Source organism: Zalophus californianus, chromosome 9 (genome assembly GCF_009762305.2).
Source record: "Zalophus californianus isolate mZalCal1 chromosome 9, mZalCal1.pri.v2, whole genome shotgun sequence".
In the NCBI taxonomy this organism is placed as follows: Eukaryota; Metazoa; Chordata; class Mammalia; order Carnivora; family Otariidae; genus Zalophus; species Zalophus californianus.
The window spans coordinates 46,850,321-46,875,784 of NC_045603.1; the positions used below are offsets into that span (position 1 = coordinate 46,850,321).

Sequence of the window (25,464 nt, forward strand, 5' to 3'; positions counted from 1 at the left end):
CCCACCCATCCTGGTGATTGAATCTTCTACAGGAAAGATTGACCAAATCTTTGAGAACAGAATTGAAAACAATGCCATCTTCAGAAAACTAGGTCTCTCATACAATGCTGCTGTAAAAATAAATTTGTTCAACTTCTGTAGAGGACAATTGGCAAAGCAGATCAAATATTTTAAGATACACATATACCCTGACCTAACAATTTTACTTCTAGGCAAGTGTACATGAAGGAAACAACCCAACACTGTGCAAAGAAGTACGCATAAGGATATTCATCACAACATTATGATATGAAAAAAAATTAAGCTAATTTCCAAACAAATTATATTAACATCAAAACCATGTAGTGAGTGATTAAAGACATGTAGAAAAAATATTTAAGAAGAAAGTCTACTTTTTGTTTCAGAAATATGCATATGTAGGTAGAAAATATCTGAAAGCTGGAAGGTTCTTCAGAAATACTAACAGTAGCATTCTCTAGATGGAGAGATTAAGCACTTTCTGGTTTCTTCTTTTTGCCTTCTTTAAATAAAATCCTTCTTTGAAGCCCAATCTACAAAACAGACAAAAATAGAGCCATTCTTGCAGGGGGACAGAGCTGATCCTGTCTGCTTAGCCTTCTTCCTTGCCTCTCAAAGGCTGCTGTGCAGTTTGAAAACTGTAATTCAATACATTCAGTTTACCCTACATGCCATGTCAGAGCTAGAAGAGAAAGCAAAAACATATTCAATCTAACATTGACGTATTTTATTTAGCTTTTTTTTTTGCAACTCTAAATTACAATCACTAGTACACCTATAATTCTTTATAGTGTGTTCAACTAGAGAGTAAGCAGACACAGCAGAGGTCAATTTAAAAGAAATCACAGTACTTCTTAGTGTAATCTGCAAAAGAGAGAAAACGTCTTGGGCCCACTCCTTGGAAATAAATATCAAGTAACCATAAAAATATTCAGCCATTTTCCAGGTATTCAGGGAGGTTCATGCATGGTCCCAGGCAGAGCATCAGAGTTCCTCTTTGAAATATCCCAGCTTTGCCAATGACATCTCTTTTCTCAACTGCATAACTTCCCAAAACATCTGATCAACTATACAAATAGAAAAGGAGACACGTAAATCATAAAGTATCATTTTAATTATTTTTTAGCTGTTTTGCTGAAAATTTAACATTTGCTGAAGTGCCAACTGGGCATTTCCTAACGACGTACCTAATGCCTCACCATTTTACTGCTAATTCACAGAAATTTTTTCAGGTATTTGTGAGCATACCAGTTTTATCAATAAATGAACAATATTCACCTATTTGTTAGATACATCCATGACCGCTTTAGCCCAGCAGCATCTGCTTCAGTGCCCTGAGTAAACGGCGATCATGTTGCCGTTTTAAGTAATTACACTCAATCCTCAATTATTCTAACTTAGGGATCTTCTTACGTTAGTTTGCTACATCTTGGCCATTCCACTGTTTATTAACACCAACACAGAGTAAAACAGGAAAAAATGGAAAACAAAAGACAGTCCAGGGAACTCAGTAACATTCTTTTTCAGAAATAACCGAGAAAATGGTTTTGTATGTGGCTCAAATTAGAAATAAAAATAAATGTAGAGGCTGATCTGTAAATTCAATTATCTCTACTTTGGCAAGCCCTCCCTGTAAGTGGAAAAAAGTTGGCTTTATATTTCAGATAAAAAGTCTTCCTTTGACATATCACCAGATTAGAGATTGATTTAGATCAGTGGTTTTCAACCAGTGGAGATTTTCTTTCCTCGAGGGTACATCTGACAAAACGTCTGGATACATTTTTCATTACTGGCATCTACTGAGTAAAGCTCAGCAATGGTGTTAAACATCCAACAATGTACAAGATAGCACCCCCCCACAACCGCCCCCAACAAAGTTTATCCAGCTCAAAATGTTAATAGTACCAAGCTTCAGAAACCCTGCTTTAGATTTAGCTGCCCTAAGTCCTTTTTGGCACAAGGCATGGATAATACACATATTTTAAAATTAGTAATATTTATCTCTACAAACCCACACATTATATGAAATGTAACAAGTACCATGAAGTGGAAGAGTAACAGAAACCAGAGAAGAGGCCACTTTTATCACCATCACCCCCAGTACTACTCATGACAGTTTCTCCCTATTTTCATAGAGGAGATTATCTTTCATCTTCCCTACAAAAACTTATTTTAACAAGGAGAAAAAACACACTTGACAATTTAACTTAACGTAAATCATCTGTTCTGTAGCTTAAATCCTATTATCCACCAACAGGTATTCAAAAATATTTCAATTTTATTAAAGTCATAAAAAGTATTGTACACTTTAAAGACTACGTTATGCTACTCAGCCTTTTGAAATTCAACATTGAGAGGTTTCACTCTCATTCTTTTAGGCATTAAAATCTAATTATATGGGATTCTAAATAAATATGACTCTTCTCAACATACCAGACCTTTGAAATGCTAAATTAAGTTTTTATCAGCATGACTAACCTTTCCACAGAATTAAGATTCACTGGTTTACATGGTGGAAGATAGCAGGCTCCTTCTAGTTTTTAAATATAAAACTACTTTCAGTCCCTGAAAAAATATGAATAGGAAATTTCCTACAACTTCAAATAGGTATGGACTTATCCCTAGCTTAGGATCTGCTATTTGTTTTAAAACAATCACGTGTATTCAAGAAACACTGCTTTGGAGTTGTTGGGCCATATTCATTCTCATGCCTGGCATTTAAGACATTTGGCTTCAGAATCATCAGTAAACATGAAAGACTATATTAAAAATATTCAAACACTTGCATGAGGTTGGCTCTCTCGGATATATCATCTATATGTTTCAGCTGATTCAGAATATAGTAATCTTTATTCCATTCGGACCTATCCTCATCACTGCTTTATTAGTTCACATGTAAAAGTACAAAATACAGAAAAAATTATTGTTAGAGCAATAAAATAAATCTGACCATGTCTAGAGCTTACTCATTTTTATTTCTTAGGAGCAATTTCAATAAGCTTTTTACTCCCCTTTCGCCACGTGGTTTATCAATATACCACCCTTAAGAGTTATAACTGATTCTGCTTAAAACTCCTATCAGAGTAAAATGAGGCAGTTTTAAGGGTTAAATACATTTTAAAAGACATTAGTTCCCAAATCCTCCACACATTTTATAACTATGAGAGATTCAATATGAATGTACCAATAATAAAGTTTATTTGAGCATTACTACTGTGTTCTATACTTTTTGCTGAAGGTTTATGTAAATATTTTGTAACCAATGAAGAACACTCACCATCCTGCTGTTTCACGAGCCCCTGCTGAATATATCGAATGTATGTAAAAAAGTTACATACAGAGGTGATCTAGGCCGAAAGGGAAAAAGTCATAAATAGTCAAACTTCTCATATCAAAATGAGTTTTGTTCCTATCAAAGTGGTTCAGTTACTTACCCTGTATCTGCAAAAAGGAGAAATATAATAATAGTTGCTTGAGTCCCCTAATTTAATTCTGTGTTTACAGGATTTACTCTGGCCAGTTAGAGCGCATTTTCTGTAAAACAATGACAAAATTTTAGTTTTTTTAAATTGAAAGGGGTGCCTGGGTGGCTCAGTCGTTAAGCGTCTTTGGCTCAGGTCATGGTCCCAGGGTCCTGGGATCCAGCCCCACATGGGGCTCCTTGCTCAGCGGGAAGCCTGCTTCTCCCTCTCCCACTCCCCCTGCTTGTGTTCCCTCTCTCGCTGTGTCTCTCTCTGCCAAATAATTAAGTAAAATCTTTAAAAAACATAAAATAAAATTGAAAGCATTCTGCTCCTACCTTCTGTAGAAGTTTGATACTAAGACAACAAATATTTGAGACCTAGTACATACCAGGCACTATTCTAGATGCACACGGGCCTGAGAAATACAAAGGAATAAGCCACCTTACAAAAATACTCTCAATAATTATATAAGGGGTGCACTATATTCAGACATACCATCCTTTCTGTTTGCACACTACCACAGACTCTCAGACTTGGTATGATGGCTTTCTGGTTGGAATGAGGCTATCAGTCTCTAAAGGGCAGAGACTGTTTAACTGCCAGGCACTGAGCAGGTGCCTGGTACACACCAGATATTCAATGACTGTTGGTTAAGTGACGAGCCACCCGTCACTCTACTGCTCAATACAGTGATGATGCTGGCTTGTCTATCAGGGCAGACTGTGAAGCAGCCCAGCTATTACCCTCTTAAGCTAGGACCATGGCTGAACACAACTACCATGCACTATCAAGCCAAAATGAGTACAGCTGTAACTAAAATAAAGTGGCCAACAGCATTTTAAATAACATTATAGGGGGTGTCCTGGGTGGCTCAGTTGGTTAAGCACCTGCCTTTGGCTCAGGTCATGATCCCAGAATCCTGGGATCGAGTCCCGCATTAGGCTCCCTGCTCAGTGTGGAGTCTGCTTCTCCCTCTGCCTGCCGCTCCCCCTGCTGGTGCACTCTGTCAAATAAATAAATAAAATCTTAAAAAATAAATAAATAACATTATATTTTTTAATTTTTATTTTTTATAAAGATTTTTATTTATTTATTTATTGAGAGAGAGAGCGAGAGAATGGTAGGGAGAGAGCATGAGAGGGAAGAAGGTCAGAGGGAGAAGCAGACTCCCTGCTGAGCAGGGAGCCCAATGCGGGACTCGATCCTGGGACTCCAGGATCATGACCCGAGCCGAAGGCAGTCACTTAACCAACTGAGCCACCCAGGCACCCAATAAATAACATTATAAATTACAAAGAAAAGTATGTTACATGAACATTAAATTTCAGCTATACTTAAAAGAAATGATACAAATGTGCCCCCATATTAAGAAAACAAATGGAGACTGTGTATTTAAAATAGGATCATTCTCGGGGTGCCTGGGTGTCTCAGTTGGTTAATCGTCTGACTCTTGGTTTCAGCTCCGGTCATGATCCCAGGGTTGTAAGATTGAGCCTCATGTCAAGCTCCATGCTCAGGGTGTAGTCTGCTTGAGATTCTCTTCTCTCTTCCTCCTCCTTCTCCCTCCCCCAGTTCACACGCTCTCTCATTCTGTCTCTAAAATGAATAAAATCTTAAAAAAAGAAACTTTATAAATAGGATAATTTTGGAGATGGCCATTCCGACCACAAAAGAATTCTCATATTTTCAAAGAAAGTTTGCTTCATTGTTCCTTTCTTAGAAAATTCCTTTAATGATCTATAACAATATTTTTAAAACACAACTAGCTTAGGAAGGATAGAAGATCAAGAAATTAAAAAATGGCACAAGTGTTGGAAGTCCTTGGAACTTCCAAAAGTACAATTTACACAAGAAGGAAAAGTAAGCACTTAACTGATAAAAATCAATGTATACACTACTCTTCTGGAAAAAGACATATACCTATCTGTCTAGTATTCTAATTTTGAAAGGGCTTTGCTAAAGTCGTATTAAGCATCAACTTCTGAAATAATGAAAGTGTTTCTTACCTCATTTCTAAAGCCATCTTTGAACTGTCATGGCCAACACATTCTTATTTCAGCTAAGGTTCAATGTCAAGTCTTCTGATCTCCAAGGCCAGAGTTCTGTTAACATGCTACACTTCCTCAGTACCTCTTAGCAGCTCTAGTCCCCAGATTTTAAACCCTTACCTGGCATTTTCACTTGGTGATGTGAACATTGTCTAAATCTAGACCTGCCCAAACCAGAGCCCTTCCCACTAAGTTCCGAAATGTCAAACCATTCTTCCAGTCGGCCATCTTTAACTCCTTTCCTGTTACCATCCCCACCTGAATCTCTTCCTCTCCAAAGTTCTCTTCAGATTTGTCACATCTTTCCCTCCATACACTCACCAGCCTCTGAACACAGTTTGTTTCCAGGCCTTCAGTCATATGTACTCTTCTTTACCCAAATTCCACTCCTGCTTCAAAAACCCAGATCAGATTTTCCTCCGAGAACACCCCTGATCACCACCCACGGGATGGGTCTTGGCTTCCCCAAAGTTCCTACAGCATGTGCCATTCACGTTGTGATTATCTTCCCCACCTAGTCCATGAGAGCCTAGGCCAGGGCCGAACTTCACATTTCAGAGAAGAGAATATCTTCCTGAAGTTTCTCCAACATGTACTCCAAACACCTTGGCATCTAACCCCATTCCTTTAAGCACAATATCCCTAAACTACCTAAACTGTTCCCTAAACCTAATCTATGTGATTATTTTACTAAAATACTATATAAATCCACTAACTGATATCCTCATTTGTCATCATTTGATATTTGCACATGTGTTTTATATAATGCAAGTAGAAATTTAAAATTCTATAATAAAAACTGCCATATACTATATTTAAAGTAAGGTATACAGAGACCTTAAAAGCACAAAAACTGTTATCACTGATGATCAGAATAAAAATATTCGGGAGCTTGTAGAAAGAGTAGAATTTAAAGATTTTATTTATTTGACAGAGACAGCGAGAGAGGGAACACAAGCAGGGGGAGTGTAGAGGGAGAAGCAGGCTTCCTCCTGAGCAGGGAGTCTGATGTGGGGTTCGATCCCAGGACCCTGGGATCATGACCTGAGCTGAAGGCAGACGTTTAACTGACTGAGCCACCTAGGTGCCCCAAAGGAGCAGAATTTAGAAATTGTAAATCCCTTCCCCTAGATTCAGAGGGCACTGTGCCACAGTCATGGCATGGAAGGAGTGTGGTGGATGTTTGGCTCAGAAAGCAAACATGTGACCAGGTACTCCCCACAGACAGCTACCTGAACACACACTGTGTGATCAGGAAGAACCACATGACTCCTACAACAGGCTTTCACACAGACCTATTAGTTCATCTCAGTCAGACCTTTTCTCTTCTGCCTTCACTGTGACCCAGACAGGAGTCAATTCCTGCTTTCTAGGAGCTTTCTCAGACTTTCCAGTCCCCTATACAGACCTAGTTCTTAACACCAACTAAACAGCTTCCTCCAACTCTTTCCATCACTTCGCAAACAGCTTTGCCAAAAGTTCTAGGAACCACTGGTTTCAGTCTTTCCTCCTCCTAGGACTGGAGAGTAAAAAGCCTGCCCTGCTATGAAATATGGGAGTCTTACCTCTGAAGGTTTATAACTGCCAAGTGTCTGTCATGTATGAAAGATAGAACTGGTTATTTACCAAAGTGAGAATCCTTTATATGATAGAATGAAAGGGGAGGATTACAGAAGTCTTTTTGGCACCCTGTTTTCATGCTTGATAAGACCTGGTCTAATTCACTATCTTCCCAAACTATTTTTAGTGGCAACCCTCAGGAAGAAATATTTTACACCAAAACCTATATGTATGTATGTATAACAAACAAAAATTCTGCTTATGACCCACTAAGCTGGATTTTATGAATTGAATGAGTCACAACATATGGTCTAAAAAAATATTTCTAATACCTAGTCCAAAATATATGTATATTTTTGTAATTAAAAGGGCTCTCCTTTGATGATAAATTTGAAATACTATATCTCACACTGAGGATTTGTCTTTAGGCTGCACAAACTAAACAGAAAGCTAACAAGAAATTTAATCACATTTAAAACTAGAAAAACTAAGTATTTACAACATATAAAATTTTTAAAACTCAGTGTCTTCCACAAGACATGGTTCTGAAAACGTACTTTGGTCCTCCACATTCGACTGCAGAAGCTTTCACAAATCGAACAGGCTGTAATCCCACCGGTTCAATGCTTAGAGTATTGTTTTCCACAGCCTCCAGAACAGCTGAAGCCAACTTCAAAAAAACAAAGTATCAGATACTATGCTGGCATAAGAATATTAAAATTGCATTCTACAGTAAACTGGATTTTAAAAAATGATTCTTTCCCCAAGCTCCACTAGTTTGATCCTAGGCCAATGAAAAAGAAATTACATAATCTTGGTTTGAATTCCTTTATAATTCAAATATCGTTATGAAAGGCAATTCAGTTATAGCTAAGTAACTTTTCTCATTATTTAGAAGAGGATTGAGGGCATTAATTCCAATCTGTCCATCTCTTACCCACAATTAACATCCATTATTAATGCCACTTCAAAATGAATACCCTAATGTTTTATTTGCCAAATTTATACATATTTTTAAATACTGGTCATTCATAACACAGCAATATATACAATTACAGCTATGTATTTTCTGAACTTGTATTTATGTGCACAAGAGTGACCTACAAAGAACTAGCTGGCTTATCAAATATTAAATGCCCAGATGGAGATGGTAGCAACTGATCAACAATAGATGAAACCGGCAAATTTCTTCAGTCGGGCAAGACTACTAATCTGGAAATGGACTACCCAAAAACAGACACAGAGCCACAATGAATAACATGTACCTATCAAAAGTGTCTTACTGTCCATTTTAACTTCTCCTTACAAGTAATGTTAAAATTAAATCTTCTACAGACTTAACATAAGATTCTTAGGATTACATTTCTTAAACAGTGATTGACAGGATATTTATAGACAAGCCTTCTACATGTAAGAACAAATTAAAATGATGACTTTACATTTGTATAGTACCTTGCATTTTTTAAAAGTTTTTGTATGTACTTAATTCACTTCATTTCATCCTCTTAACAACCCTGTGACATAAGGAAGGCATTTTTTTCCTGTTTTAAAGATGAAGAAATTAAATATGATTTTTTGTCATGTACAGATAAACCCAATAAACGCCTTGGAGTGTACAGAATTTCCCTAACACTGAACCTCAGACCGAGAATCAAGAAATAAGCCTGACCCCCGATTCACATTTACTACTTCACTCTGGTGCAACACATACTTCACTGGGAATGAGCCTCTGCTCAAGTTAAGCAAAGATGTTCAGGAACTGAATGCCAAGAAATGATTGTGATCTTTGTTTGGAATGGAGAAAATGATAAAACATGACATGTTATTATAAATTATTCATGTAAGAGAAAATATATAAACATGATATAGCAAAAGGTACAGGAACAACTTTAATGTATTACTATTAAAATTAAAAAAAAATTACCTCACTTTTTGAGAATGTTAAACATGGAAAGATATCTTCCTGATAAATTTTGTCTAAGAAAGGACATGATCTATCCATTGTAGGATCATCCTTCCAAGATCTGAATTCATTATACAGAGATAAGTCAGCCTGACAAACAAACCAAAAGAAAACACAAAATCTTTTTAAAGGTACAAACATAAAATCACTTTATAAAACCAAAACCTAATATAAACATTACTGAAAAAGAAATCTTCTTCATTGAAAATAATGAACTGAACCATTCTTGATGAGTTACAAAACATGGTACCAACTTTTTTTAAAAAAAATCCAAACCCCAAATGACTGACTAGCTCTTTTCAATGGATCTACTATGGTGTCCAATGATGCTACCTTGATCCCCACCCACTCCCCAAAAATGTTAGAGCTCCTCTAAAGCACATGTGCACACTTCTCTGAATATAAAACAAGTGATGAGAAGTCTTTCCTGAAAATAATCAAAAAGTAATCTGGAGCCAAGTTAATTAAATAGAGTGTCTGAATAAATGGAGACTAAATTGTGAAACCTAGTTTGGGTCAAAAATGACAATAATTGTTCTGCTATTACCTGAGGGCATTTTCAAAAGAACTCTGAAAATGTTTACTATATAAGCAGCAAGACTAAAAGCAGCACATATATAATCTCCTAAACTATCTTAAAACACACTTATTAAGATACATTTTGGCACAGCGACTGTCTGAATGACCAACAATAATGCAGGCTGGCACCCATCTTCCTAGTCCCTCTTCCAGTTGTTCCTCTTTTCCCCTCCTCCCTTGAATAAATTTTCCCCAAGTATTCTTCCCTCCAGATGCCCTCTACTTAGCTCAATCCTACCTGTCACATAGAGAGCCACACCTGCCCCTGGCTGCCCACTCACGGCAGTGCCCCTCATCCTCCTGCAGCCCTAAGCCACTCTCACCCAGAAGAGCTGGGCACACCATAAACGATACCCTGACAGCAGCTATGGCCTTTAGGAGAGCCTAACCTCACGTGCCGGTGATTCACATGACGGTAATAAAAGGCTGAGTGTATCTGAGCTTTCCTACAGACTTTCTTTTAAGGTGTATAATGGCAACTTCAGTGTGAATTTTTTTCATCCCAATCCATAAATTTTTTGAATCAAAACTAAAGGCAAAAGATTAAAAAAAACAGCAGACAAATAATACTTACATTTCCAAATTCATTTTCTTTGTAAAGTTTACGCTTCAATGGACATAAACCCCAAGGCAGGTAAGTGGTACTCTACGGAAAGATTCTAGTTCAAAGGCAGTCATTTAAACTATTAAGAGCTGACCCTGCACCAGGAACTGGCAAGCGCTCCACAGACACTTAATCCTCACAGCCGAGCAAGACAGACACTATGATCTTCATTTTTTTTTTAGATGAGAAAACTAGGGCTTAGAGAGGTAAATAACTTGCCCGAGGTTACAGATCAAGACACCTGTAAAAGTTCAAATTCGTGTCTAAGTGACTCGATCACAAAGCCTTGCATAACGCGTGTGTGTGCGTGTGCACTTGCACAAACGTGTGTTTTAAGTGCTTTCAGAAGCTATGCTGCAAATGTCGTTTCTGACTGCCTGTCACATTTTCTACAGAAACATGGACATGGTTCACTTTCTTTCCAAATGTTTTACCTTTTTCTAAGGCTTACACAGGTCAACCTTATGTGTTTCCTTTGTCTAATAAAACTTTTTGATAAGTTTTCACAAAACATTAGAATACAGAATATATCTGAAAAGCAGAAAGTTATTCTGAAGTTGCTTGCTGCCTATTCATATTTCGTGAGACCTCATAAATTAAAAACAAAACTTTAAAATGTCCCATGAGAAAACATTTAAATTTTGTTAGTGTAAACAACAGAAAACAAGGCATATAATCATACACACTGAGAAACTGCAGCAAAATACAAGTTGTACCAAGCAATTAAAAATGCTAATTAAATTCAAAGAAATTAAAGTTATGACTAAAAAAAGTTTCTGAAATATTTAACACCAACATGGATTTTAGATTCTGTCACATTCAGATTTGGCCACGTATTCAACTTCTCTCTCACTAGCACCTTTTTTATTAATAAGTAAACAAAATCCAATTCAATTAAAGTAAGTAATGACCTTGATTATTCAATTTAATAAAATCCTGGCTTCCACACAAAAACTTAACCAAATGAGCAGATTCAGCTTCTTAAAGATCAATGATGAACCTGAATACAACAATGTAAAATACAGCTTTTCAGGAAAAAAAAGAGGGAAGGGCTGCTCCATGATCAATCCCCTTGGAAATGCTTTCTCATAGCATGCAATGATAAAATGAAAAAATATTTTATAACTATACAATTTTTACTAAAAACAGCTCAAAATATCTCCACAGCATCTCAGTTACCTTCACAACACATCTTTTAAAAATGATAAGGCTACCATTAGTTCTACTTTTTGTTGCTTAATTATCTGAATTAACTCAAGACCCTCTTACTGATATAAAACTCTACCTCCCCCAGAGTTTAAGTAAAAGCAATGTACTGTTCAAGAAAATCACCTTATTTTCACACATTTCTTATATTCATATTGTTAGAGTATCTTACCAATAAATTCTGACTAGCCAGATCATTAAAGCCACCCACTCTCCTTTATACAACACATGACAGTTTGCTCCCTAAATGAAATATCAAGGTTAAGAAACTTACCAAGTTTCCAGCAGGTTAACTCCAAGGTCAGCCAAGTAGAGAATGGAACTGAAGATTCCCTGAAAGCAGCCAGCTCTAGATAAAGCCTCCCCCATCTTAATATTGCATATTTTGTACTAAAAATTTTGCTGGCAAAAATCACAACTGACACCTCAGTGATGAGAATTAGTAAGTATCAACAGAGTCAGAGGGGACAGTCCTTGACGAGTTACCTCTTTGCAGTCTTTTACAATGGGCTGTATCACACTGAGGTCCTGGTGGCTGCCACTCATAGCACTGCTTGTACTTTTATTTCTTGTATGCCCCTTTTTAAAAGGTGTCTTTCCACCTGGCAGAGGCTCTTGTGTAGGTGATGTTGGAGAACTGGACAAGACAAGTGTCTTTAATGCAGCTACTTCAGCTTGAAGGACATCGATCTTGAAAAGAAATCAACATAGTTCCACATACTAATTTATGTTTTATGACAGATGCAGCTAAATGCTAGCAATCTAGTCAAAACACTATCCTTTCAAAGACGATGTGTAAGTTTAATTTGTATTTGCTGCGGAGTAATAAAAAGAAAGTGAAACCAAGTTGTTTAATGTTTCTATATGGCTTAGTTTTGGAGGCTATTCATGATGTGAAGTGAAATTTTTAAAATTATCAAAATGTCTAACATATAATTCATGTGAATGTTCAAAATCTTCAAAATATAAACAGCTTATGAATAGTTGTGGTTCATTCCTAAAGTAAAAAAATCTAGGAACAGTTTGGTGGTTTTTTTTTTTTCCAGCGACTTAAAAAATATTAACTTTAAAATGTGATTATATAATCCTTTTGATAATACATGTGATTCACAAGACTTAAAATCCTTTGGTTCTAGGGCGCCTGAGTGGCTCAGTCGTTAGGCGTCTGCCTTCGGCTCAGGTCATGATCCCAGAGTCCTGGGATCGAGTCCCACATCGGGCTCCCTGCGGCGGGAAGCCTGCTTCTCCCTCTCCCACTCCTTCTGCTAGTGTTCCCTCTCTCACTGTGTCTCTATCAAATAAATAAATAAAATCTTCAAAAAAAAAATCCTTTGGTTCTAATATAAATGAGCACCGACTGTTCACTATTTTATCTGTGTGGTAGCTGCTTTCTATTTATAGTTTCCTGTAGTTTCCAAATCTTCTAAAATAAGCCCTAGTTTACAACAGGAACAAAATCTAATAAATGTTTAAGTATCTTTAAAACAGTAATCACTGATTTTGCATTTTTTTTACTATTAAAGCAGCAAAAACTTACTTTTCCTTGTGCTTCCTTTAGCTGTTTTTCTGCGGCTGCCTGCTTGACATTTGCTTCTCTCACCATCTTATGAGCTTCCTGAAAAAGTTGAAATCTCAAATTTTGGAAACAAAGTATTTAGCCTTTGTTTTCAAAAATCTTTCAACAAATGTCTATGACTACAGCAAAAATACACTACCAAAATTTAACCTGAAAATAAATATTCAATGTCAACTCTTTAAATAGCAATTGTCATCTGATAGGTAAACTGGTAGGAATTAGGGATAGGTACTTTCTTTTAGTACTAATATCACTGATGTAGCCAAGTTGCATTCAATCATCCTGATCAATGTTTGTGTAAAGACTGAATGTGATGAAGGAAAATAAATATCCCACGTGTCAAACCCAACTTCTCTGTAGTCAGGTTTCTGTAATTTGGCCACAATATATATATTCATATTATTAGTCATAGTAAAGATACACAGAAGGGACAAGTAAAAATATTAACACATCAATAATGTTGCAGTTTATAGCAATGACAGCTGAGAAGCCTTAGACCTTCCAATAAAAACATTCACGAAATGATATTGACAATTCTATGCAGAACAATCTAAAAAGGAAAATCAGAGATTAGCCTTTAATAAAGGTCTTATTTTTTCAGTACCATTTAAATACCATCTAGGTATTTAATTCCTTTTTTTTTTATATTTATTCATCAAAATTTACTCATGACATCTCTTTGTGAGGTACTATTCCAAGTGTTGATAATATACTGGGAAAAAAAACAAGGTCCCTGTCTCTTAAGGAGCTTACATTCAGTTTACATTCCAATAATCAAATAAAATATCCAACTAAGAATTCTGGGTTTTACTATAAGTGCAATATGAAACCTTATGATCTTTTAAGGAAGAAAGTCACTGAAATTACTTATATTTTTAAAAAATTACTCTGCTGTATGGAATAGTCCCATAAAAGATTAAGGATGGACTGGAACCATATACAGGGTGCTTGAGATAATCCCTTGGGATTTAAGAACAAGTATGTTAGAACTTCAATTTACAGTTTATGAGAGGGAAGAGAAGGAGGGAGCGAGGGAGGAAGGAAAGGAAGAAACGAAGGAAGGAAGCAGGGAGGGAGGGAGGGAGGTTGGCTGGCTGGCTGGAAGGAAGGAAATCAGTTTCCAAAGACGTTAACATGTTTGACAATGGCACCTTTACTAAGTCTATCAACTGTTCAGTGGAAGAGTAAACATTCTCCATATCAGAGTCGGACAGCGGCACTCCCATTTGCTTTTACAGTAGTAATGAATTGCGGCTTGTTTATATGCCCATGAACATGAATTTACAGATCACATTAGCTTAAATAAGAAATGCTTTACTATCAATGCCTTATAATGAGATGAGATTAAGTGTGAAAATCTTCCATGCACAATTATGCTGGTTACCTTGTATCAAAATCCTTAAGAGCTGCCAATTTAATGAGGTTTTCTTTTTAAAATAACAAATGTTTCAGATTTGCTGAATTTTTCTCTGATGACAAGTGGATGTCAACAGATCACTATTTGGCAGATATTTTCAAAATAGTAAACATATCTAATCTGACCCTCCAGGGTAAGTGACATTTCAACTATAAATGCAAAAGTAACTCATGCTAAGGAGAGACTATTTGTTTAAATGTTTGGAAATGGACTCTACTTTCCTTAATAGTGGACTGTGCAACTTGGACCAAACCTCCCATGGAGAACAACTAGAGAAGCTGGACAAAATTTTTTTAAATGTGTCTGACAGCATTAGAGAGCTAACAAAATGTGAAGAACCAGGGGACCAATATCCAGGAGAAGATGTAAACCCAGAGAAGAGAGCTGGAATTTGGGGTGACTTTTCTTCTAGAGGTATGAGGGACACAGTGAAGAGGTGTAACCTACACGTAACTGGAGTTCAAGAGGAGAGAAGAGAGCATGAGAAATGAGGCAGAAGTAGTAACTAAAAAGATAACGCACAGGATTTTGCAAACTGACAAAAGACATTAAGTCGTAGATTCCAAAAAAGTGAAAATTTTCCATCACTCTGTTATTCTAAAGGTGAAGATGATACAAGTATCGTCTATACCAGGAGTCAGGAAACTTCTTCTGTGAAGGGTCAGCCAGTACGCAGTTTGGGCTTTATGAGCCAAGCGGTCTCTGTTGAAGTGTGAAAGTAGCCACAGATAACACATTAACAGTGAATGTGGCCATTTCAACAAACATTTATCATCACTGAAATCTGAATTCCAGTTTTCATGTCACAAAGTACTCTTGGTTTTTTTCCCCTAACCTCTTAAAAATGCAAAAACCTATCTTAGCTCAGAAGGCTGCACAGAAGTAGCCATAAGCTAGTTCTGCCCTGTAGGTTGTAGTTTGCAGACCTCTGATATAAACATTCATGTCTATTCACTTACAGACTTTGGAAATGGAATTTTCTTCCTATCTGGTTAAGCAGGGATTCAAACGAAGAAGGTGTTTTTCAAATTCTTTCTTTCTTTAAAATAATGTTTAAACTCAACATCTTCTGATTAATTTGCAAAGACAATTTGTTGGTATGAGAGAAGACAAATTCACTACAGAGTATTCTGGAGAAACCTTCACATAACCAGCAATGGAAATGAAAATTGAGGAAAATGGTTTCATACAGGGAAAGATGTACTTCTTCCATTTGGATCCATATATTTGTAAGTTATCAGCCACATTACATCTGATTTAAAAAAAGGAATTTAGACCAGAACTTCATCTGAATCATAAATTGTTAAAACAAGATTTTCGAAAACAAGGTAACATGATCAAACATACTCTTCTCACTAAATATATACACACACACAATATATTTTAGTGAGAATAATTTTGTGCTATAATAAAAAACTTAGTATTATTGACTTGCTTTTTAAAACTACTGTTTTATAACTTACGTAACACATTAGTGTATATATATAATTTCTAAGTATATATGCTCTTAAAACAGTGCCTACCACATAGGTAACCCTCGATAAATATTACTTATTTTCATCATAATAAAGGTACATGCTCAAATTTTTCTTTTACAGATTGAGTACATGATCTCAACAAAAGTTGGGCATCTATTGGTCTAGGTAAGAAATAATGATGGTTTGTAAAATGCTGTTAGCAATATCACAGTAAAAAGGCAGACGGATTTGCCTTACATTCTGGAGATACTGTCACAAGATTTTCCTTGTGAATGTGGGATAAAGGAGAGGCCTCAATGAGGACTCCTTTTCTGTGGCCCGAGACAAACGGAAGTACCACTTATGATTTTAATAGTACTTGAAGCAAGGATCAGGGTTATGAATTTGAATCCCAGCATTGCTCCTCAACCTTTTATGCCTCATTGTCTTCACAGACAGCATGACAGTAATTTGCTCTATATGCCTCATAACATTATGAAGAGAAAACTCGGCATCTCATAGACATTTACTAAAACTGGCTGACAAAATGTAAAAGAAAAAAATTTTAAGGCTACCTATCTTTTTCTTTTCCATGTCAAATGAAACTACTTTGTAAAGCATTCTTTCACCTGACTTCATTTTTATATTTATATATCTCAAATATTTTTATATTTATATATCTCAAAATCTGAGACACTAGGTGGGAATATATATACACACACATACATATATATAATTTTAGAATTCTTGTATATAATTTTAAGACCCAACTTTGCTACAAAATGTAATTATATTCAAGATTATTCATACACAACAAATTCCTAATTTGAATTTACATGTTAAGCTTACCAAAGCTATACACATTGTGTTTATTCAAAATAATTTTTAATTCTTAAAAAACTATATATACATATACCTAAAATACAAGCAAAAAATCTTTTCATAAGACAATGGGAAACTGAGATCATGAACACACAATAGACCACAGAAAAACTTCTAGCATCTTTTTACAAAATTCATAAATAACTGGTCTGAATACAATTTTCTTCATTACTGAAATCATCTTTTGTCAGTATAACTTCTTTCCCAGAAAGTATATAGAGTGTCAACGCTATTAGCCATTGTCAGGTCGGGGATAGACCAGGGGCCCAAAACCTTTTTTCTTTTCTTTTTTTTTTTAGACATACCTTTTCACTTATTGCAAAAACTGCACTTCTGGTCCTTCACATTCTGCTATGGAGAGGGAGAAGTTTCCTCCCATTTGTTTTCTTCCTACTTCATCTAACAGAATATACGTGCAAGTGCAGACAAGAGGAACTAAGCAGGGCTAAAATTATGGGCAGGCCAGTGAGAAGCTTAATATATTTGCTTTCTTATCTAGTATCCATATATCATTATAAAATTCTCTTCTGGCCAGACAATACTGGAAGAAAAAGTCTAAGGTTTCTGTCTATGCCTTCTACAAACAAAAATGTAATAAGTCGTATAGCTCTTGTCCTCTAGTCTTTGATGACTAGCTAACAAAATAATAATCAGTTTTTAAATGTTCATGAAAGAAAATGACCCCCCAAAAAAGACAGAGGACAGGGCAAAGGGGCGTGGAGCAGAGGGGGCATGGAAAACCCACATCTGAAGAAACCCACATGTAACGTGTTAACACTGTTACTTGTAATGATAGAAATGGTGTAATATGCAGTTGGTGGGTTATGACTCTCATGACAATGACCAGGCAAATCAACATGAAAACATGTTATTTGAAGAAAAAAATACAAAATATATTAGGATTACAATTATGTAAGAAAATATGCATACCTCTAAAACTGAAATAGATGTTGTATAAATAAAAATAACAAAAGGGGAAGAAAATTTTCTAAAATCTTTTACTACAAACTTTTAAAAAGAAATTTTTAGAGGAAAAAAAATTAGTATTATCATCTTTTTTTTTAATTTTTTTATTGTTATGTTAATCACCATATATTACATCATCAGTTTTTGGTGCAGTGTTCCATGATTCATTGTTTGTTCATAACACCCAGTGCTCCATGCAGAACGTGCCCTCCTTAATACCCTATCATCTTTTTAAGATTTTATTTTTTTAAGTAATCTCTACACCCAACATGGGGCTCAACTTATGACCTTGACATCAAGAATCACATGCTCTACTGAATGAACCAGCAGGCTCCCCAAAAAGAAATTATTGACAATTGATAATGGCAGTAGTCATTCCAGTAACACATCAACTGTTTTGAACAAGGAACCGTTTTTGTTTTGTTTTTGTTTTTTTTCAAGTAAGCTCTATGCCCAGCAGGGGGCTCAAATTCATGACCTCAAGATCAAGAATCACATGTTGTACCAACTGAGCCAGACAGGTGCCCCTGAATAAGGCACTTTTAAAGGCTCGAGGTCTTAACCCAAAAAGGGCATTCTATGACAGTGGTTCTTAATCAAATTAAGTACTGTCCTCTCCCCGCTTCCCAGGTTTACAACTTATAAAAGTTTTCAAAATGATCAAGGAGTATGACTAGCATTTTGGGGCCAAAGCCAAGTATGATGGTTAATTTTATGTGTCAACCTGACGAGGCCACTGGATGCCCAGGTATTTGGTCAAACATTATTCTGGGTATTTCTATGAAGATGTTTCTGGATGAGATTAACATTTGAATTGGTATGTTAACTAAGGCAGATTGTTCTCCATAATGTGGCTGGGCCACATCCAATCAGCTGACAGCCTAAATAGAACAAAAAGGCTGATCCCCTTGGAGTAGGAGAGAATTTTCCTGCCTTCACACTCCAAGTGAAACATCAGCTCTTGTTGGGTCTCAAGCCTGTCACTCTAGGGACTAGAACTGCACTATGAGTTCTCCAGTTCTCAGGCCTACGGACTTGGACTAGAACTACACCATCAGTTCTCCTGGGTCTCCAGCCTGCTAACTCACCCTGCAGATCTTGGGAATAGTCAGCCTCCATAATCACCTGTGCTCATTCCATTATTATCAGTCTCTTTCTATATACTGTGTATGTATATATACACATCTTACTGGTTCTATTTCTCCGGAGAATCCTGACTATAACATCAGAAATACAAAATGACAATGTCAACGGCACCCATCATGAGAAACACTGCTCAAGCTGGGCAGAAACTGTGGTCCTGTTGGCAGGCTGGAGATAAACAGGTGGGCCTTCTAACAAGTAGATGTGCCTTCTAACACTCCTCAAACCATCATCTCTCAGCTACCTCAAGGGCTTGCTATCTTTGTTGTGGAGTCATATTATAAGATTACCCTAAAGCAGGCCCTAAATACTTGATAAAAACAAAATTAAAATTTACCTCCTTTCTTTCCACGTAGGCATTTTTAAACAACCCCGATACTGGTAGCCCACAGGGTCTTTTCCTTTTCCCATCATTTTAAGTTGTAGACTCTACATTTCTTAAAGATTTACTTTTTCTTAGATGACTTATAAATTATGTGTGAAGCTAAGCATATCTTTTCCAAGATTCCCTCAAAAAACAATTCTATCAATATATAAAAATCAAGATGTTGCTCTTGGCCAAGACGTAAAGAGACCAACCTCAAACAGACTAGCTGTGAGTTCCTCCAATTCCTGTCCAAGTTGATCTCGTACTTTAGAAAGCCTTTCACACTCTTCATCTTTTAACTTCAGTTCCTATGAGAAATCGATCATTTTATTTTGAATTTCCATAGTTTGAAGTTAGATTCAGCAGACTATATAATCTTTACTAATAAAATTACAAAGTATTAATACTCTCCCCTCCTACAATGTTCACACTGAAAATGTTTATTTAGCACTTGCTCTGTGGAAGACAATCAGGCAAATCTAAAATTATAAATAATTCTAACTCACATATTAAATTTTCATGTTTCTTCCATGAGACATCCAAAGATTAAGTGTGATTATATATTACATGTGAAAATAAACAATTAAATGACTTCATTCTTTTTTCCCTTTTCTCTGAACATATTTGTTTCCATCAAGCAAGGAATTTAATTGCATTTATCCATTTCAATAAAAACTCAGTGGGGTTTTTTCATATTTACTTTAAAATTTGTTCACTCATAGATAACTTTATGTACCAAATGGCAATTAGTCTAAAATTTCCACTAGGAGACTATACCCATTTAGTACTGCAACCAGAGGCAAATGATACATATTTGCACTTTAAGAAAAATGTTAACAATAAAATCACACCCTCATTTATACATGACTTCTCAAAAGGTATCAAGTAGATGTTTAAAAAATCCTTTAAGACATAAATAATATGCAATTTTGTATGTTGCCCTAAATTAATCTTTCAAATTTTGGGATTAAAAAATCCAAGCTTCCTATATATTGGTCACAATTACATTAATAAAATAATGGGTTAGTTGTATTGTACTTGTGATAGGAGCATAGTTTTTGAATCCCCCCAAGTCAACTCCTGAAAACCAAATATACCAACTGAAATATCAGAAGAACCCAAAGACCACATCATCAACAACACTAGGTAAGGGAATCCCCACAAATCTTAGACTACGAGAGAACGTGGCTACACTGCCAAGACAGAGGGATCAGCAACTATGCGGAAGGGACAGCATGAAGCAGAAGGGACTACAGAGGTATCCTATGAAGCCTCAAAACCCAAAAATCATTACATTTACCCCAAAAGAGAGGACTTGACCTTAGTGGAAACTGGGAGAATATGAGAACAAATGGAGAAAAAGGAAAAGGGCTCCACAGGCTCCAAGCTGCAGGTGGAGTACGAAACCCTACTTGCAGTCCTGAAGCAGCAAACAGTACGGTAAAGCCCTCAATTCTCAGAAACTGCAGAGCATCCAGCAAAGAGACCCTTCCAGGACACAGCCCACCCCAAGGGGAAAATTCATGGAATCTGAAACCAAACTGCATGGCAGGAATAATGGAGACGGAGAGAGAGAAGGCTCAGACATCAAAGGAGAGAGAGGGTGGCAAGGTTCCAAAGCAAACGGATCACAGAAGGTAGTATAAAAGTATTTTTCTTCTATTGCTAGAAATATCATTTCTAGACATAATGTTAAACCTGTAAAGTTTACAAAGACACTGGGCTAGAGGAGAAAACCTTCTTGAAAAAAGCTTACCTCCAAGAGACAGAAGTGGCTACACAGATACACCAATAACAACGGAAGGGAAAGCTCTTGAACATAAAATTGAGAAAGCTATCTTGGGTTTATTCTACTCCTTCACAGGAGCCTCCTCCTAACAGTCCAGGGAAATCCAATCCATTTAAACATGGAAAACAAACACAAATATGTGAAGCTACCATAATAAAAAAAGTTTAAAGGCAAAGCTAAGTCACCTCTATAAGGTAAAGACAATCAGACTGGTATTAAATGTCAATAGCATCTTATGCTAGAAAACAACAGAATACCATTTTGAAGATACTCAAAAAAATGGGAAATGAGGATTTTATATCCAACCAAAGTGTCCTTCAAGTCCAAGGCCAGAGACAAAGAATTATAAACCTGTAAAACTCTAGAGAATATCTCTTGTATTAAGCATGACTCGGTGATCGAGTAAAGAACAGAGATTCACATAATCCAGAAGAAGCTGGTGAAGCTTTAACACTAAGGACTGGGGGTGAGAAGCAAATACATTTCACTGTAGAACTACAACTAAAAGATGGGCATATCAAGGGAATGAAAAGACAAGCCAGAGACTGGAGAAAATATTTGCAAAAGATGTATCTGATAAAAGACTGTTATAAAAAATATACAAATTCTTAAAACTCAACAGTAAGAAAACAAACAACCCGACTGAAAGATGGGCAAAAGATCTGAACAGACACTTCAAAGAAGATATAGGGAAGGCAAATACACATATGAAAAGATATTCCATATGTCATCAGAGAAATGCAAATTAAAACAACAATGATACACGCTGATTAGAATGGCCAAAATCCAGAACACTGACAATACCAAATGCTGACAAGAATGGGAAGCAATAGGCACTCTCATACATTGCGACTGGGAATGCAAAATGGCATAGCTATTTTAAAAGACAGTTTGGCCGTTTTTTAATCAAACTAAACAGACTCTTACCATACGGTCCAGCAATCGCACTTCTTAGTATTTACCCAAAGGAGCTGAAAACTTATGTCTACACAAAAACCTGCATACAGATGTTTATACATTCATAATTGCTAAAACTTGGAAATAACTAAAATGTCCTTCAGCAGGTGAATGAACAAACTCTAGTACATCCAGATAATGGAATATTCTTCATTAAAAGGAAATAAGCTACCAAGTCATGAAAAGACATGGAGGAAAATAAATGCATATTATTAAATAAAAGAATCCAATCTGAAAAGGCTACATCCTGTATGATTCCAACTATATGACATTCTGGAGAAAGTAAAACTATGGAGACCATAAAAAGATCAATGGTTGTTAGCATTTAATGGGTGGGGAGGACTAAATGGACTATAGAGGATTTTTAGGGCAGTGAAACTATTCTGGATAATACTACAATGGTTGATACATGTCATTATACACTTGTCAAAAACCAACAGAACATACAACAAAGGGAACCCTAATATAAACTCTGGACTCGGGGGGATAATGATATGCCAATCTACGGTCATCAATTATAGTAAGTGTAAAATTCATAGTGTTGAGGGGCTGTGCAAATGTGGGGACAGAGTGAATGGGAACCCTGTACCACCGTCTCAATTTTACTATGAACTTAAAACTGCTCTAAAAAATAGTCTATTTTTTAATAGGGATAAAGCTGACAAAACAGCTATTTAAATGTTATAAGCTTTAGAAATATAAAAATAACACAAACTATAAGAGAAAGATGAAATTAAATTCATAAATTTCTTAAATATTAATGGGAGGTAAAGGGCTATAACTTGAGAGGCACAACTCCAGTAGTATAAACCTAAATATATCTAAGGGCATAGAGATTAACACTAAGGTAAATTGACTAAAATCAAATGATGTAAGAGAAAAACAGTAACCAGGTAAGTTTAGTATTGCTTATGGTAGGGCACAAAGGCAGTATCTAAAGGCCAAGACAGATAGATAGATAGACAAACTTCGATTAAAGAAAGGTAACAACTAGAATGGAAATCAAACCTTCCAAAACACCAAAGAGGAGGAGGACACAAAGAAAACAGAGCACATCGGAAGAGGTCTGTAGACACACACTAGACATTTGAAAGCCCTGTGACAGAAACAAACATAGCATGTTTCTTTATCAATAAATGTGCACAGATGTAACTCACCTAATTAAAAAGAAAATAATTTTCAGATTGGCTTAAAAAAAGCAAAATCCATCTCTATGCTCTAGATGAGACATACCTAAAACGAAGTGTCTTCAGACAGATTAAAAATAAAAGAATGGACAGAAATATACTAAAAAATATAATACAAATAAAAATAAAATAGGAATCTGAATCTTGATATCAGACTAGACAGAATACAGGGCAAAAATCATTGAAAACAAAAAAACTTCATAATGCTTGAGACCACAATGCAAAATGAAAACTTTAATAAGATACTGCCACATACAAAAACACAAAGGTAGTCCTAAACAAACAGGAAGGACATACCATGTTCTTGAGTAAAAAGACATCATAAAGATGCCAATTCTCCCTGAGTTAATTTATAAATCTATAACTGCATAAATTTAATGCTAGGTTCTTTCAAACTCTAAAATTGCACTATTTTATAATTACATATGGAAACTAAGTCAATTCATTCAACATTTCCTGCTAGGTGGTCACTATGGTAATCCTCAAGCTACAAAACCAAGTAAGATACTGCTCCCTGAGAAATCTGCACAATCAGTTAGAGCAATACATATGTCATTCATGAAGGCAAAATTCTTGAATAGCTCCCTATCATCTATCAAAGTGGTATAAGCCTCACCCTAAATACTAAAAGCCCTCGACAACACGTGCTCAATTTCCCTTTTCAGAGTTTTCTGGGAGAAATCCATACTCTAAATACTCTAGATCCATACTCTAAAGCTAGAATTTAAACTGATCTGATTCACTGGTTTCACTCCCCAGCCTGAGCCCATCTGTCTGGTCTAATCTCTTCCCCATCAATATCTGACTACTTTCTCTCTATGCTTTGAGATCTATCCTCAACCTACCTCTATGAAGTTGAAATTGTATTTCATGTGAATATTTTTTTTAGAATTTGTACTTTTCATGATCAGAATCTTATATTGTAATATAGTTATTGAAAATTCATTCCTCCAACAAACATTAATTTTGTGTTGCTAGAATGTTAATTTTTCTGTTAGCATCAGGCATTCATCTAGGTGCTGGAGACACAAAAAAGGAGTGAGACCCAGTTAATGATTTTTACAAATAGCTTGTTGAGGGTAGCAAATCTTTAAACAGATTCCCAGGGCAATTTGATAAGGGCTACAGTAGTGATGTATAAACACCAGAAAAAGTAGGAGTTTACCAAATGTAGAGGAAGGAAAGAGTAGGTTTTATGATGAGAAGGGATGTACACCACAAAAAGATAATGCCAGAAAATTAGGTTTATGGCCCATCCTAAAAAGCACTGGCTTGGAAATCAGGTCCTCCTTTAAAGACAAGGGGAGATTATCTCAAGGCCATGGGAAGTCACTGAAGGATTTTAAACAGGAAAGCAACAATCAGATTTGCAATTCAAAACTGTTACTCTGAAGTATGGTGAGGTTGCTGAGGTTTAAAATTAAAAAAAAAAAAAGACTAGAGAAAAGAAAGACAGTTCACTGATTACTGCTGTATTTTAGGCAATAGATACAAATTTAGAGTGGTTGTACCAGAGAAAAGAAATTTGAGAGATATTCAAGACAGAATATCAGGACTCTGATCAAGTATATTCCATCAAACTTAAGTCTGCGGTTTTTAAGATAAACATTTTTATATCAAGAAAGAAAAAATGCTGTCAATGAAACTACGATACGATTTTTTTTTCACTAGAATTTTCATTTTATACTTACAGTGAGAACTCTTTTAAGCTGATTTTTTTTTTAATACCTTTATGTTTCAGTGTCCTATCATAGTGAGGTCATTTTGAAGTTATTTAAGCCAGTAATTAAGACCAACAAATACAGAACCCAACTCACATAATTCAATTGTCTTAATCACAACATGAACAACTAAGACCAAGTTCACACACAAGTAGGCAATGATGAGTGTCATGATGGTTAATATGGGAAAAAAATGTACAATTCAAATCAGTGAAACATGACCATATATACATGTCTTTTCTCCCCAACTAGTAAACACCTAAAGACAGGGTCAAATCTAGTTTATTTTTGCCCCCTAAAGGGCCTTGTACAATGTTGTTAGTACTATGACAGAGAACTATATCTGTTTATGAAAGAACATTGTACATGTTTATGAACATCCATGGCCACAAAATTGGTAGGACCATGCTGAATATGAATTTGACACAGATATGTGTTTCTGAGTGACTTTATCTGGCTGCAAGCTATTCCACTGAATTTTATTTTCCAAGTTATTTCATTCTCTTTTAAGGAAAAATAATTAAAAATTGGAAGTAACACATTATACCAGTAGGTATCAC

General features: G+C 35.9%; 1 protein-coding gene across 6 annotated transcripts in view; it reads right to left on the reverse strand.

The window, feature by feature from the left end:
• Nucleotides 1–723: 723 nt before the first annotated feature.
• Nucleotides 724–25,464, reverse strand: part of LOC113922056 (RAB3A interacting protein) — a 44,635-nt gene continuing 19,894 nt past the window's right edge. For 2 of the 6 annotated variants that reach the window (XM_027593792.2, XM_027593791.2), the window contains exons 4-12: nucleotides 19,463–19,558; nucleotides 12,980–13,057; nucleotides 11,929–12,132; nucleotides 10,207–10,278; nucleotides 9,015–9,143; nucleotides 7,648–7,760; nucleotides 3,453–3,552; nucleotides 3,296–3,365; nucleotides 724–1,085 (exon numbers count right to left, since the gene is read on the reverse strand). In XM_027593792.2, the coding sequence (XP_027449593.1) occupies nucleotides 1,003–1,085; nucleotides 3,296–3,365; nucleotides 3,453–3,552; nucleotides 7,648–7,760; nucleotides 9,015–9,143; nucleotides 10,207–10,278; nucleotides 11,929–12,132; nucleotides 12,980–13,057; nucleotides 19,463–19,558 (945 nt within the window). In that variant the 3' untranslated portion in view covers nucleotides 724–1,002. Of the gene's footprint in view, nucleotides 1,086–2,804; nucleotides 2,898–3,295; nucleotides 3,366–3,452; nucleotides 3,553–7,647; nucleotides 7,761–9,014; nucleotides 9,144–10,206; nucleotides 10,279–11,928; nucleotides 12,133–12,979; nucleotides 13,058–19,462; nucleotides 19,559–25,464 lie in introns of all 6 variants that reach the window. The other 4 variants (XM_027593794.2, XM_027593793.2, XM_027593797.2 and 1 more) reach the window with 4 other exon arrangements.